The sequence below is a fragment of the Carcharodon carcharias genome, chromosome 21 (assembly GCF_017639515.1).
Source record: "Carcharodon carcharias isolate sCarCar2 chromosome 21, sCarCar2.pri, whole genome shotgun sequence".
NCBI lineage: Eukaryota > Metazoa > Chordata > Chondrichthyes > Lamniformes > Lamnidae > Carcharodon > Carcharodon carcharias.
This window is the reverse complement of record NC_054487.1, coordinates 34,602,718-34,616,244: the sequence shown is the minus strand read 5'-3', so window position 1 is coordinate 34,616,244 and position 13,527 is coordinate 34,602,718. Positions and strand designations below refer to the sequence as shown.

Genomic DNA, 13,527 nt, shown 5'->3' with positions numbered 1-13,527 from the left:
ACTGTTGCACATAAATTGTTGCAAATTATTTTTTTCTCTGGAAAATGTTCATTTTTTGTCTCAAATCCATGGTTACTCTCTGCCAACAGTATCTTGGAATTCTCTCTGTTAGCCAACTGTCTGCATTTAATCTGGGCAGTTCTAAATTTAAAGCTCATTTCATTTCTGCAGTCCTAATCTGCAGTAAATTTTGTCCAGGTGTGTTTTTTGAGAATTTTGCATCAATGATGTTTAGAACTCTCAACCTGTTAAGGGTTTGATGAGCTCAGAGCAACTGTAAGACAATAACATTTGAACTCAATATCAGAAAGGGAAAAATAAGTTCCCTTGACCACAACTAAGTGACCTCTATCCAAAATGCACTTATGAATTTGCTGGGTTAAAATGTGATGTCCCAGAGGTTAACTAGCAGATTTGTAATCGCAGTCTGAGCTCCCTAGATGAGGTATCGGGGAGGATTCTGGTGCTGACAAAGAGAAGGGGAAAGGAGCAAACAAGAAAAAGACTGTACAGGACAATAAAAAGACAATGCAACTTTTTATGTTTGACTGAAAATTGGAAAATTATGGGAATAGATGGTGTATTCTGCAATAGATATTGAAGAGAATGCTCCCTTTAAAATGCAAAACCTGCTGGCTTGATTCAAGGATCCAATTTCTGTGCTCCCTCCCCCATCCAGATTTTCTTAAACAAATGTCAGCAAGATGGCTCCTGAAAAATTGTTTTGCAGTGAATTGATGGCGCCAGGGGTAGAGAGTCTGTGATGCTGGCTGAGGCACTCCTTTTTAATTTAAACAGTTAGTGCTGCAGACAATTGCTGGATAATTTTCATTTGTATTTAAACTATAAAATACCTTAAAGTTGAATGAGTTATAATAAGATTCGTTGTTGACAATCAGTAAATAGGAAATCTGCCTTATTAAAGTGATGAAACTTTTTTATAAAAGAAAAAGCACTGCCAATGTTACTTTGCTTCATCGCTCCATACGTACAGAAATAAGTAATCACATGGTGAATGTGGTAGATGCAGAGATGTGTCTGTTGCATTGGTGTGAATGAAGTGACGTGACATTTGCATAACAATTGAGTATGCCAGAAACACATTTACGGGGGTTGTCTGGGGATGGAGAAGAGCTTTGCTGTGCGTAGAACAATACAAAATCAAAGATAGTCTGGGTGTTACTAAAAACAATGGGAAGGAATTTTCACAAACAAGGGGAGGTGGGTTTGTTGGTGTGTTTAAACCCCCTGAAATTGATGTCAGATCGGGATCATCCTGCCCTCCCAGGTTTCTGCAGGGTGGGATGGAAGGCAAGCGGGAAACCTCCTTTGGTCTGTTGGTTAGTTTATTGAGGTAATTAAATATCAACTTAGAACTGCTTTAATCCTCATCTCTGAATTTCCTAGCTGGGGGACCTGTTTCCCAACAATCCAGCAACTCACTCGGCTGCACTGTGAGAAGACCACCTTCAGTGAAACTGACAAGCTGGGAAGGCTTTGATTGGTTATGCTGTTGAGCTGAAGGCATTGATTGGTTACTCTGACGAGCTCCAGCCATGGCCACTGGGACATTGCTGTTCAAAGCACGTCTTCTCTCAGAGAGCACTTTCACTGCCTGACAGATGATTGCCAACTTGTTAAAAGGCGCTTTACCTGCCCAACAATTTTTCACACCTTCAGCTACATTTACCTTCTCCCAGCCAAGGGAGCAGTTTGTGTAGCTCCACTTTGCACCTCTGATGAGGGGAAAAAGCCACATCATCACTAGCAGGAGCAGCAGCAGCTTCCTTCTCCCCAGCTACATGCTCCTCCCCAGCAGATCCAGCTAGAATGAGGTGCCAGCCCCAACACAGGGACTAGAGGCAAACAACCAGCTTTCTCAACATGTCTGAACACTGTGCATCAGGAGGCTGAGGCTCTCATGGCAGGTCATTGCTGATAACCTGCAGCTTCTTGGAATAGAACCTCCTTCCCTGTAGAGCAAGTTAGCTGACAATGTGCTTGTCACTACTGTTTTTATGCAGTTAATTTAAGATCTAACTGATGCATACACTTTACTTCTAGCTGTTGAAAGCAGCCTACGAGTAACTCGATGCAAGCAAATAATACAGGAACTTCCAGAACACAACTATATCATTGTGAAGTACTTGATATGCTTTCTTAACATGGTGAGTATGTCATTTACAAAGATCAACATTTTGTCAGACACGCGTTTATGTGCAAAGGTTTGTGGTTTACAAGTACAGTAGTATCTCTTGGGAGGAGGGGAGCTTAAATGGTTTTGAATAAAAATTTGCAGAAATTGGTGAGCTGGCACAGTCCCTGTGGCTGATGAAACTCATCCACACTATAGACAGTGTTTTACCTACAGCACCAGGTATCTGGGCATTGAGCAGCTTTGTGGCTGTCCCTTATCTTCCCTCCCCTGCCCCCTGAAATTTTCTTCTTTCCTATTCTGAAGTGCTTAATTTTGTTAGAATATAGTTCCTCTGAGACTGGCAACCCTCTTAAGTACTGCGCTCAAGTTGCCAAGCCTTGAATATGAGCTTGGACAGCGGATATTCGTGGCCCAATCAAACATGGACCGAATCACAGGTGAATCTGATCTGTCCCAGTCTGAGGACCACGTGTACAATTTCCAGCAGAGGTCACTAGATGATGATTAGGATTGGGTACCTGACTAATTTCTTCCCCCCCAGCACAGAAATGTGTAGCCTATTCTGTTAGTATTAGTGAACTCAACACAAACGCGGGATTAAACCTGGGACCTTCAGTACCTTTACATTTTAGGCCATTGATAGATGCATTACTCTTGCACAACTCTGTAGCATGAATGTGCTATTCAAGGAGTTGCTGATGCTGTTAGATGAAAGAACTAACTTAGCATACATTTGTAAGACAATCATTGAAATGTCCAAACTTAATGTTGACATCAAATCGGTTCCTAAGCATAATTCTGTCATAATTCTAATCCTTTGGACTGTTGACTTTTAGTACAGATCCTGATGGTGAAACTGACACTTTCAACTGGGAAAGTATTTGAGATCATTTAGAGGTGCTGAATTTTATACTGATCTGAATTAATGGGCTACAGTACCTCAGCTGAAGCTGTTAGCCAACATATTGTTTCAAATATCTGGCTGCCTAGGGCAAATGAGCTCCTATTTGAGCCCAGTCATAATAGTTACTTCTTCAATAAACCAGCTCTGATGTCAAAATAAATGGATATAATTTAAGGTTGAATGAAAATGAAAATGATGCATTTGAAACTAGTGGAGAGTGTGGTAGCACATTATATTGGACAATCCAAATGTAGTAGGCGTATTGTTGTTCATTACTATTCTGTAATGTAAAATGCTTATGATGTAATTGATTCTTGATGGGCTGAAAAACGGTCAATGCCGCATTGGCCTGTAGAATTCCATTTTTTTCAAAGAACTGACAGGTCCCATCACTTCACATCTTTCATATAAGGTTTTATTTTTGGATTAAAAAATTGCACATTTGGAAACATTTCTGCCAACATAGTTCAATGCTGGGTAATAGAGTCAGGGAGATACACATGGTGCATAGTGAGCCCCCTGGCCTCAAAGTGTCCAGTGCTGTCATCACGCTGCCATCCTGTTTGATGCATAACTACACAATTTACTGGCAGTAGTTGATTGGAAAATTACATTCACTTATTGCGAGCAATCAATGAAGTGCCAGGATTAATTTTCAAAAGCTCAATTTGTCCTGTGCTTGTTTTTTTATATTTTGTTCATGGGATGTAAGCTGCAATGACAAGGCCAATTTATTGTCCAGCCCTAATTGCCCTTAAGAAGGTGATGGTGAGCTGCCTTCCTGAACCGATGCAGTCCATGTGGTGTAGGTACACCAACAGTGCTGTTAGAGAGGGAGTTCCAGGTTTTTAAACCAATGACAGTGAAGGAATGATGATATAGTTCCAAGTCAGGATGGTGTGTGGCTTGGAGGGGAACTTGGATGTAATGGTGTTCCCATGCACCTGCTGTTTGTGTCCTTCTAGGTGTTAGAGGTCATGGGTTTAGAAGGTGCTGTCGAAGGAGGCTTGGCAAGCTGCTGCAGTGCATCTTGTACATGACACACTGCTGCCACTGTGCATTGGTGGTGAAGGGAGTGAATGTTAACGGTGGTGGATGGGGCATCAATCAAGTGGGCTGCTTTGTCCTGGATGGTGCCGAGCTTCTTGAGTGTTGTTGGAGCTGCACTCATGCAGCCTAATGGAGAGGATTCCATCACACTCCTGACCTGTGCCTTGTCAATGATGGAAAGGCTTTGGGAAGTCAGGAGGTGAGTTATTCACCACAGAATTCCCAGCCCTGACTTGCTCTTGTTGCCATCTATTTGTGACTGGTCCAGTTTAGTTTCTGGTCAGTGGTAACCCCAGGATGTTGCTAGTGGGGAATTCAGTGATGGTAATGCCATTGAATGTTGATGGGAGAAGATAAGATTTGGAGACAGTCATGTCTGGAACTTGGGTGGCATGAATGTCACTTGCCACTGATCAAGCCTGAATGTTGTCCAGGTCTTGCTGTGTGCAGGCATGGACTCCTTCAGTATCTGAGGGGTCACAAATGGTGTTGAACATTGTGCAACCATCAGTGAACATGCTCACTTCTGACCTTGTGATGGAGGGAAGGTCATTGATGTAGCAATTGAAATGGTTGGGCCCAGGGCATTACTTTGTGGAACTTCTGCAGTGATGTCCCAGGACTGAAATGATTGGTCTTCAACAACAGCCATTTTCTTTGTGCTAGGTATGACTTCAACCAGTGGAGAGTTTTCCCCGATTCCCATTGAAAATCACCATTTAAGTTATTGACTGTTTATCCATCAGGTGACCATGTGATATGAGCATTGTAAAATCTATAGCCTTAAACGTGTGAATAACAGGAATAAATACCTAGAATAGTTCAGATACCAAAATCAAAAAAGAAAAACTAATTATATTTAAAACCTATTCCTTGTTTTTAAAAAAGGTGCAGAATTTCCCAACCAGCTAGTAGTCATTTCACAAGGGTCACAAGTTCCGGACTGCCCCTAAACTAGATTGAAGCTTCAGCCACTGTTACAGCAAATCATGCTGCTCTGGGGACATAATCTTTGCCCTGTACCCCATGCCAGTACTATAATCAGACTAGCTTAGAGCGATGGAGGCTCTTAACTAGTCAGGTAGGTAAACCTTTATTTTGCTGATCCAACTTGCTTTACATATTGTTAAAATCTAATTAAGTCTATTGTGTCTTAGGTGTCCCAGGAGAGTATTTTTAATAAAATGAACCCATCAAACCTGGCGTGTGTCTTTGGAGTGAACCTGATCTGGCCCACGAAAGGACCTGCAACATTGCATGCCCTACCGCCAATAAACATGTTTACTGAGCTATTGATTGAGTACTACAGCCAAATCTTCAGCTCCAGGATTCTGCCCAATGAGGTGCTGCCATAAACACTGCTTCAAACACTGCAGCTAACCTCAGTAAGTCAATGGACATAATGGATACGTCTGATACTGATGGAAAAGCCAAATGCTGTAGTTGGTTCTGTATTAAATTGCATTGGCCACAGACTCTTTCATGTGTGAATATCACTTCATGATACTTGAAGCTTGTTTGTCACTTGCTGATACCAAGATGACGAAGAAGGAAGTGATATAAAATGTTTTTTAAAATTTTGACTGGAGATTTATAAAACAGAAAAACTGATGTAAAAATCAGTGTTTGCTTCCATAATGCCAGTGGCATTGTTTGTAAACATTGTAGACTTTTGACATGCCAGCTCCTTTTCCTTTCATTTATCAAATTCTAGTTTTGACTGTGTAGTAGGGAGGTAGCAGATTGGACCTGGAGCCTGTTTTCCTGCTGCACCATTGGTATGTGTAGTACAGAGATTAAAACATGGAAATAAAATTACTTTAAAATTGTGAAAAATCTACAAGGCCAGTTTCTTTTATATGTGGTGTGGATAGAACCTTATTATGAATCATGCACCAGTGCCTTAAAACAGTATTAATCTTTTCCACATTGTTGCTAAATGGGTATGAGAACCGCCAAAGTTGATGTTTCTCTATCCTATTTCATTAATTTAAGGGAGAAGTGACTAACGAGTTAATAAGCCCAGATATAATTAACATCACTTATTATTGAGGACAACACTCAGGCAAATTTTGCGTCCCTGAGGTAAGAGAGTGGTAATTTTTACCATTTAGTCTCTGCAACAAGTAAGGACAGACTGATGATAGATCTGTTTAAAGTGTAGAAAAAAGTTTCAGCTCAAAACAGCTTTTTCCTCTGTACTAGTTTTACTTTACACATTCTGTATGTGAATCCATCTTCTGGGCTCTGTGGCCATTAATGCTAAAAAATTAAGAAAATGAAGGTCTTGGAACATTAGCAGCTGGGTTGATAGGACCATGGCTTTTTACCACTTTGGTCTATTGCAAGTGTTGGAGGAAGAGCTTCAACTCATCACATGGGGTTTGCTTCAGTCTTGGGTGCTAGTGGTGAAAAGAGACTAGCCCACTTGTACCACAAATTTACAATTTATATTTAACAGTGAAAGGAGTTTATTTTTCATCCACTATGTATTTATAATTTTGTTAAATTAATAAAATGCAACATGGACTATGTTGCCTGGCTTTGTTAACATTAATATGCAATTATTTGAAGAATCTTTGTTCTGATTGCTCTTCTGCCAAGGTCTTGTGTTTATTGTTGCTGTGGTGATCATTGCTCCTGGTGTAAACAGTAGTAGTAAAATATTTTATAATAATGTTATACAGCAATAACTGTGTAAAATACAGCTTACACCAACCAATGCAAAAATTGATATGGTAGCTAAGACATGAAAGATGAGAGCCTTCAAGTCCTATCTCCCTGTAGGAAACCACTGATAAATCAAACTTTACAGCCCAGTGACAATGGTGCACATAAACCTGTGGCTGATCAAATCTATCATGTATCCTGAAATTCTGATGAAAGAACTTCCCTGCCTATGTGCTGAATGTTAAACTGATGAATGAGTGGCTCACCTGAACATTTAGAAAGAATTTAATGCTTTATGTGCAGCACATCAAAAGAGTCATGAGGCCTCATGCTCTTTTTGGGCAGAGTTAGAAAAAAACACTAGGCTGTCAGATTCTAAAATTCACATAAAAGGTCTTTTGATCTGCAATTTTGATAATTATTCCTAGGTTTTGTCATTGCTTGTTTCCTATGAATTTATTTTTTAATGTTTTGTGTTTGTGGAAAGGTAACATAATCTTTGTATCATTCTTTTGTATGCAACAAAGGAATGCATTATAAGTTCGGTAATGGAGTGCAATCTGCTTGACTGGTCTTTTGCTGCTCTTTTAAATTTTAACTCCTAATAAACTGATTTGCATCTTATAGCACAAGTCACACAAACTGATAAATTTTCCACTAATAGGAGAACACAAAGGGACTCATGTTAGTCCCTCAGTTCCAGACAGCAAATTATAAGGAGGAGGGTGTCCAGTTGTTTTCAAATCTGGGCACAGATACATTAACAAATATTGTGCGTAAAAGGTTGCCGTTCAGTATTAGGGGAGCACAGATTTATAGGAGGGTTCCATGATACTGGACTGAACTCTGATCCTTGGTCATCACCACAATCCTTCTATATGCTCATGGTGCAAGTTGTAATTGTTGTTCATGGCTCATCCTTGAGTCCTTTTCCCATCAACTGGAGGCTTCCTCAACAAATGGCTGCTATCTTCCTAGATCAAAACCCTCCTGCGTTCATCATCCAATTCTCCTGACTCTTGCAGATAACTACACTTTACAATAATTCTTGCTGCTTCCTTTTCCTGCATCTTCATTGTGTTGAAATCAACACTCACCTCAATTTTCTGGTGTAACTTGTTCCCACCCAGAACCTTGAATCTTTTTAAAACTTTCCCTCATTCCCTTCCTTTGCAGGTTTTTCAACTTCAAGCTTGATGTCACCTAATCACTGCTGCTTGCTTGATCTTTTTTCTACTGTTTTCAACTTTGGTGGTCTGCACAATAGGTAGTCTTGGCACTTTCACCACACTACTCAAAAAGCCTATTATCAAGAAGCAGCATATTGGCGGCTGCTTACTATAATGACTGCTCAGGTGGTGTGAATTAGGGATTTTCTCGCCAACTTGTCCTCTGTTGATGAAATTAAACATGAGCTCTGAAATTTTGCTTTAAAAATTAAAGTGGACACATGTTCTCAAAGGTTATACAAGTGATTTCAGTTAACCTAGAGATTTTGATCATGAAAATGACCTCTGATATTTGCCCAATTTTTTAAAATTTCAAACACCATTGCTGTTTGCATGTTCATGAAGTTTGCTGGTCATTACTTCTGGTACTGATTCAAGCGGTACATTTGCCTCAATAACCAAAGTGACCTTGAAAGGTCGGACAGAAGCGTTACTAGATATTATAGACATCACTTTGCATCTTCAACCAAAGAAGCAGTGCGAGCACAGGAACTGTGGGAGGCAGAGTCTGTACAATGCCTGTACAAGGGAAGTTTCGTAATTGGATATGGTAATGGGGAATGAACCAGAGAAGATGAGACGAGTAAAAATAGCATAACATTCAGGCAATAGTGACCATGTGACAGACAAGGATGTAAGTATGACAAAAACCAAGCTAATAGACTGAAGGAAAGTAGATTTTTGAGGGGCTGAGAATAGAACTTGAGAGACTAAAATGGGCAGCAATATTGGCAAATAACAATCTATAACAACAATTGCAGGAAAAATATATTCCACTAAATGGAAAGAAAAACACTAGTGAGGTTTCATGGATGAGAAAAGAAAAAGAGGGTTAAGAAAGAGGTGTAAGTTAAGTACATGGACAGCAGGAAAGTGCATGATAATATGAAGAGATTAGGAGAGAAGGAAAAAAAACACTTAGGAAGATGAAGAGGAATTATGGAAGGTGAAGAGGAATTATAAAGTTACATTATCAAGGAACATAAAACAAAATAGTAAAATATTTTACAGGCATATCAATAAAAGGCAAGGCTGTGATGGAGATAGGAACATTAAGGGATAGACAAGATAATATGACAGGTAATGATAGATGGCAGAAATATTAAATAAGTAGATATCACATTGAATGATAAGAGGAGTAATTTGACAAGTGTATTTAAATAAAAAATGGATGTTTTAAACAAACTAAAATGCAAGAGGACAAAGCCCCTGATGCGGGCCAATTTCATCCACATATTTTAAAAGAATCTAGGGAAGAGGTAGCAGAGGCATTATGATTCCAATTTAATAATTGGTTAGGAAAAAGTGCAGTGCCAGAGAACTGGGTAGTTTAGTTCCTATATTTACGAAGGGGACTGAACATGTCCAGGGAATTATAAAACAGTTAGCTTGATATTGGTGGTAAAAAAATAATTGAATCCTTACTAAAGGAGCAAATAGAAGAATATCTGGAAATGAGAAATATTATCATGAATAGACAGCATGGATTTCAAAAGGGAAGATCTTGCTTGACCAACTTTATTGAATTTTTTGAGGAGGTAGACAATGGGAATGTAGCAGATATAACTTATCTGAATTTTCAAAACACCTTCCTTTGATAATGTTATCCCTAATAGAATAATGAGTAAGGTCAGTGAATGTGAAGTTGGGGACAGGTGGCAGAGAGTGGGAGTTGTGATGGACAGAATTTGTATTTTCTTTCACTGCCCATGATTAGTATGTTTGTATGTAAGAGGTGTTTACTTTCCTTCAGAATGAGTGTCCCAATTAAATAATTCCAGCAGCAATCTTTTCATGAGTTTAACAGTAAAGGTTATTTATTATTGCACATTTACCCTGAATTTGACACAACGTTTCACTCATTCATCTCACACACTCTTACGCATACAAAGATTAGATACAGATGAAGATACTATACGGTTACAGCTTCTAATTATCTCAGTGACTTTCATGGAAGGCCTGTAGTTTCTTGGATGAAGTTGGTGCTTTAGTTGAAGTGAAGGGCTGGTAAGGTGAGAGATTTGTAGTAAGCTGTGAGGTTTCCAGGAGGTTTGTTCTCAGATGAACTTTATCTGGGACAGGTTGGAGAGTCCTTTTTGTTAGGACCTTCCACTTTCAAGGTATTGCTGTTTATTACCTTAGCTGCTCGGATGACTTGCAGCTAGTTCAATGGCTTTCGGTGGATTGTCTGCCTGCAAGCATCTTCTTGCTGGTTTTAAAAGCAGACAACAAAAATAGTTCCCTCATCATGTGACTTCCACAAGTTTGGAGTCCATTTTCCAAATAAAGGATGCTGTATGTGCTGATTCCAATCATCCCGAGTTATCATTTGGCACCTTGAGATTCACCTCATTTGGATGAGGGAAACCATAATAGTATAATGGAATGTTGATAGGATCCATTCATTCATCTTACACACATTGGCCAGGATTTTCAAGTCATTGGGTGGGCTCGGCCGGAGCAGGCGTGTGCAGCTGCGAAGCACCGCAAGTTCACATGGGTGGGCCAATTAAGGCCTGCCCTGTGTGGATCATGAGCAGTAGTGCTGTGCGCTACCTGTGCGGGGAGGAGGGAAAGTTGGGTCCAGCGCGCACAGAGCTGTTTCAGGGAGATTGAAGCGCTTTTTAAAAAAATAACTAAAGACATTAAAAATTTAATGAAACATGATCCCTCAGGCGACTGTGTCACATGAGATAGGGCATGTTTTTATTTTCAACAGGAAGTTTTTATTTAATTAGTATTAGCTTCAGGAAACCTCATCCAACTTGTGGATTAGGTTTCCTAAAAAATGTAATGGCTGCTTGGCCTTTTTGCCTGCTAAGGTTGGATGAACAGCGTAAAATTCAACTCAATTTCTTTGTTAATGGTCTTAACAGGCCTTTCAATTATCAGCAGGTGTGCAGCCAACCCTGGCACGCACCCGCTCGCTGAATGAAGTATCGCGCGAGTTCGCAATGACATCGGGATGCATGCCCAACATCATCGTGCGTCATTTTACGTTCCGGCGTGTCAGGCATGCACCTGCACACCTAATGTAAAATTCTACTTGAGTTTTTATGTTTTTTTTGTCCAGGGTGAAACAGAAGATGGAATCACCCCAGATTTGTACTATACATGGTAGCGCGTGGGAAAAAGGATGTTTTACCTGCTGGCTGCAATGGTAGACTTTCGTGTCATTTCATCCCAATTCTGACTCCTTAATCATGCATTCCGGGAAACAGGCCATTTCGATTGTGGGCAGGCTGTCAATCATTTGGCACACCATCACCTCACCGCTTCCTCACACTGGGCGCCATATTTAAAGTGCAAATGTATGGACAGCGCTCAGTACTTCCAGCCCAGGGCTGCCTTACACAAGACATGGCCCCGAAAGGCAAGAAGACTACAGCCCTTCAATTCAGTGATGCAGCCCTGTGACGCCTTCTGGACATCATTAGATCCTGTTGCAATATCCTCTACCCCAGCTCTGGCCATCAGTGTCACTATTCTGGCTTGGGAGGCAGTGGCAGTGGTGGTCAGTGCCAACTCTACACAGAAGAGGTTGGCCATCCTGGGCAGAAAGAGGATGAAATATCTCATCCGTGCTCCCAGGGTATGGCAACTGTCTCATCACTCTAAACTCACACTTACAAGCCCATCACACATTCACTGGCATCTCACTCTCCGCCAGCTCAAGGGAAATCACCACTCATCCTCACATCTCCATCTAGACTCATCTCCTCTGGAGGCTGCCTCCTCAGCCCTCACCCTTTTGAGACTACTTGAACAGATCAACATGTGTACCCACACACCCTGGGGTATCCCCCTTCCCCAGTACAGCCCTTGCCTGAAACCACTTCTCCTTCCCCAAGCAAGCCCTAGCCCTGCAGCCATTGAACGGCTACCCCCACCTTATGGCTGGTCTCATAAGTAGAGACCTGCCCGTGAGCTCCTCTAAAAGTGACGTGGTTCTGCCTGCGAAGCCTGCCACTGATGACCACGAATGCTGTCTGAAGTAAGGTAGACAAACAAACCTCAAAGTACCGAGTGAAATGCAGCTCTCCAGGTGTGTGTCATTTATGTTCAGTTGTGAAACACATCGGTGGGGTTTGCCTAAATGGGCGATGATTCTGGTGAGTTGGGCTTATAATGATTTGCAGATGTATCACAATGAAGTTCCCACTGTGCAGCGGTGGGAAATGTGGCCCACCATTGATGGGCGGAGTGGACAATTGCAAAAATGGTTTGCCCATTCACACCCACCATGACACCTGATGTCAGCGGGCACGGAAAATTCTGCTCAGAGATTCAGGTTGACTGGAATTCCATTGAACTTTTGTGTTGATCCATCCTTAAACAAAGGGCTATGTGAATTCCCTGGATGGCTGTGATCATCCATAGTTAATTAGGTATTCAATGACTTAAGACTCAGAACTGTCTGAAGCTCAAATTGCACAAAGGTCACATGATTTGCTGTAGCCATTTTAACATTGTGTGTGTGTCCAGTTTAAAAAGTATTGACTTGAAATACATAATATACTGGGACATGATAGTGTAAAGAGTAGTTATTCAGAGTGACAGATAATGGGAAGTGGTGTTCCCTAAGGCTGCTGTTTAGAATTTACATTAATGATTTGGACTATGGTATCAAAAAGACAATTTCTAAATTTGTAGATGACACCACATTAGGACAGATAGTGACTATTGAGAAGGACTGCAACAAATTACAGGACATTAATAAACTTGTAGAATGGGCAAATAATTGGCAATTGAAATTCATCACAGATAAATGAGAGGTAGTATGACAAATATGGACATAAGTAATTTCTTGGAATGAGCAAGTCTAGGTGGGATAGAGGAACAAAGAGATCTCAGAGTTGTTCCACAGGTTAGCAAGTCCATAAACAAAGCAAACCAAGCACTAGGCTTTATTTCTAAATGGAAGGAATTGATAAGTAAAGAATATATTTAAAAAGAATGTATTCACCATATTTAAAAAAGGATAGGTACTGAAGAGGGTGCAGAGAGATTTACAAAGATGATGCTAGAAATGTGTGGATATACATATCAGGAAAGGATCAACAGCCTGGGTCTCTTTATATATGTAAGAAGGCTGAAGAGTGACCTAATAGAGTCTTTAAAATTATTAAAAGTTTGTTAAAATGGGTACAGAGGATGTTTCCTCTTGTGGGGAAGGCAATTGATATAAGATAGTCACTAAGAGATCCAATGGGGAATTCAGAAAAAATAGTCTTTACTCAAAGAGTGGTGAGAATGTGGAAGTCGTTACCAATGGAGTGTTGAAGCAAAAGTATTGATGTATTTAAGGGAAAGCTAGGCTAACATATGAGAAGGGAATAGATGGTTGTGATAGTGGATTTAGATAAGAAAATATGAGAAGAGGCTTGAGTGGAGCATTAACACTTGCATGGACTGGTTGGGCCAGATGGTCTATTTCTGTGCTATGTATCCTATGTAATATTAACAGCAGAAATCTGTGTGAAATTTGATGGCTCAAAAATAGGTTGCACAAGAAT

General features: G+C 40.4%; 1 protein-coding gene across 4 annotated transcripts in view; it reads left to right on the top strand.

Annotated features, from left to right (window-relative positions):
• The window catches only part of LOC121293125 (rho GTPase-activating protein 8-like), an 80,476-nt gene extending 73,807 nt beyond the window's left edge, over positions 1 to 6,669 (top strand). For all 4 annotated transcript variants that reach the window (XM_041215832.1, XM_041215828.1, XM_041215831.1 and 1 more), the window contains 2 exons: positions 2,065 to 2,168; positions 5,270 to 6,669. In XM_041215832.1, the coding sequence (XP_041071766.1) occupies positions 2,065 to 2,168; positions 5,270 to 5,467 (302 nt within the window). In that variant the 3' untranslated portion in view covers positions 5,468 to 6,669. The remainder of the gene's footprint in view (positions 1 to 2,064; positions 2,169 to 5,269) is intronic.
• The last annotated feature ends 6,858 nt before the right edge of the window (positions 6,670 to 13,527 follow it).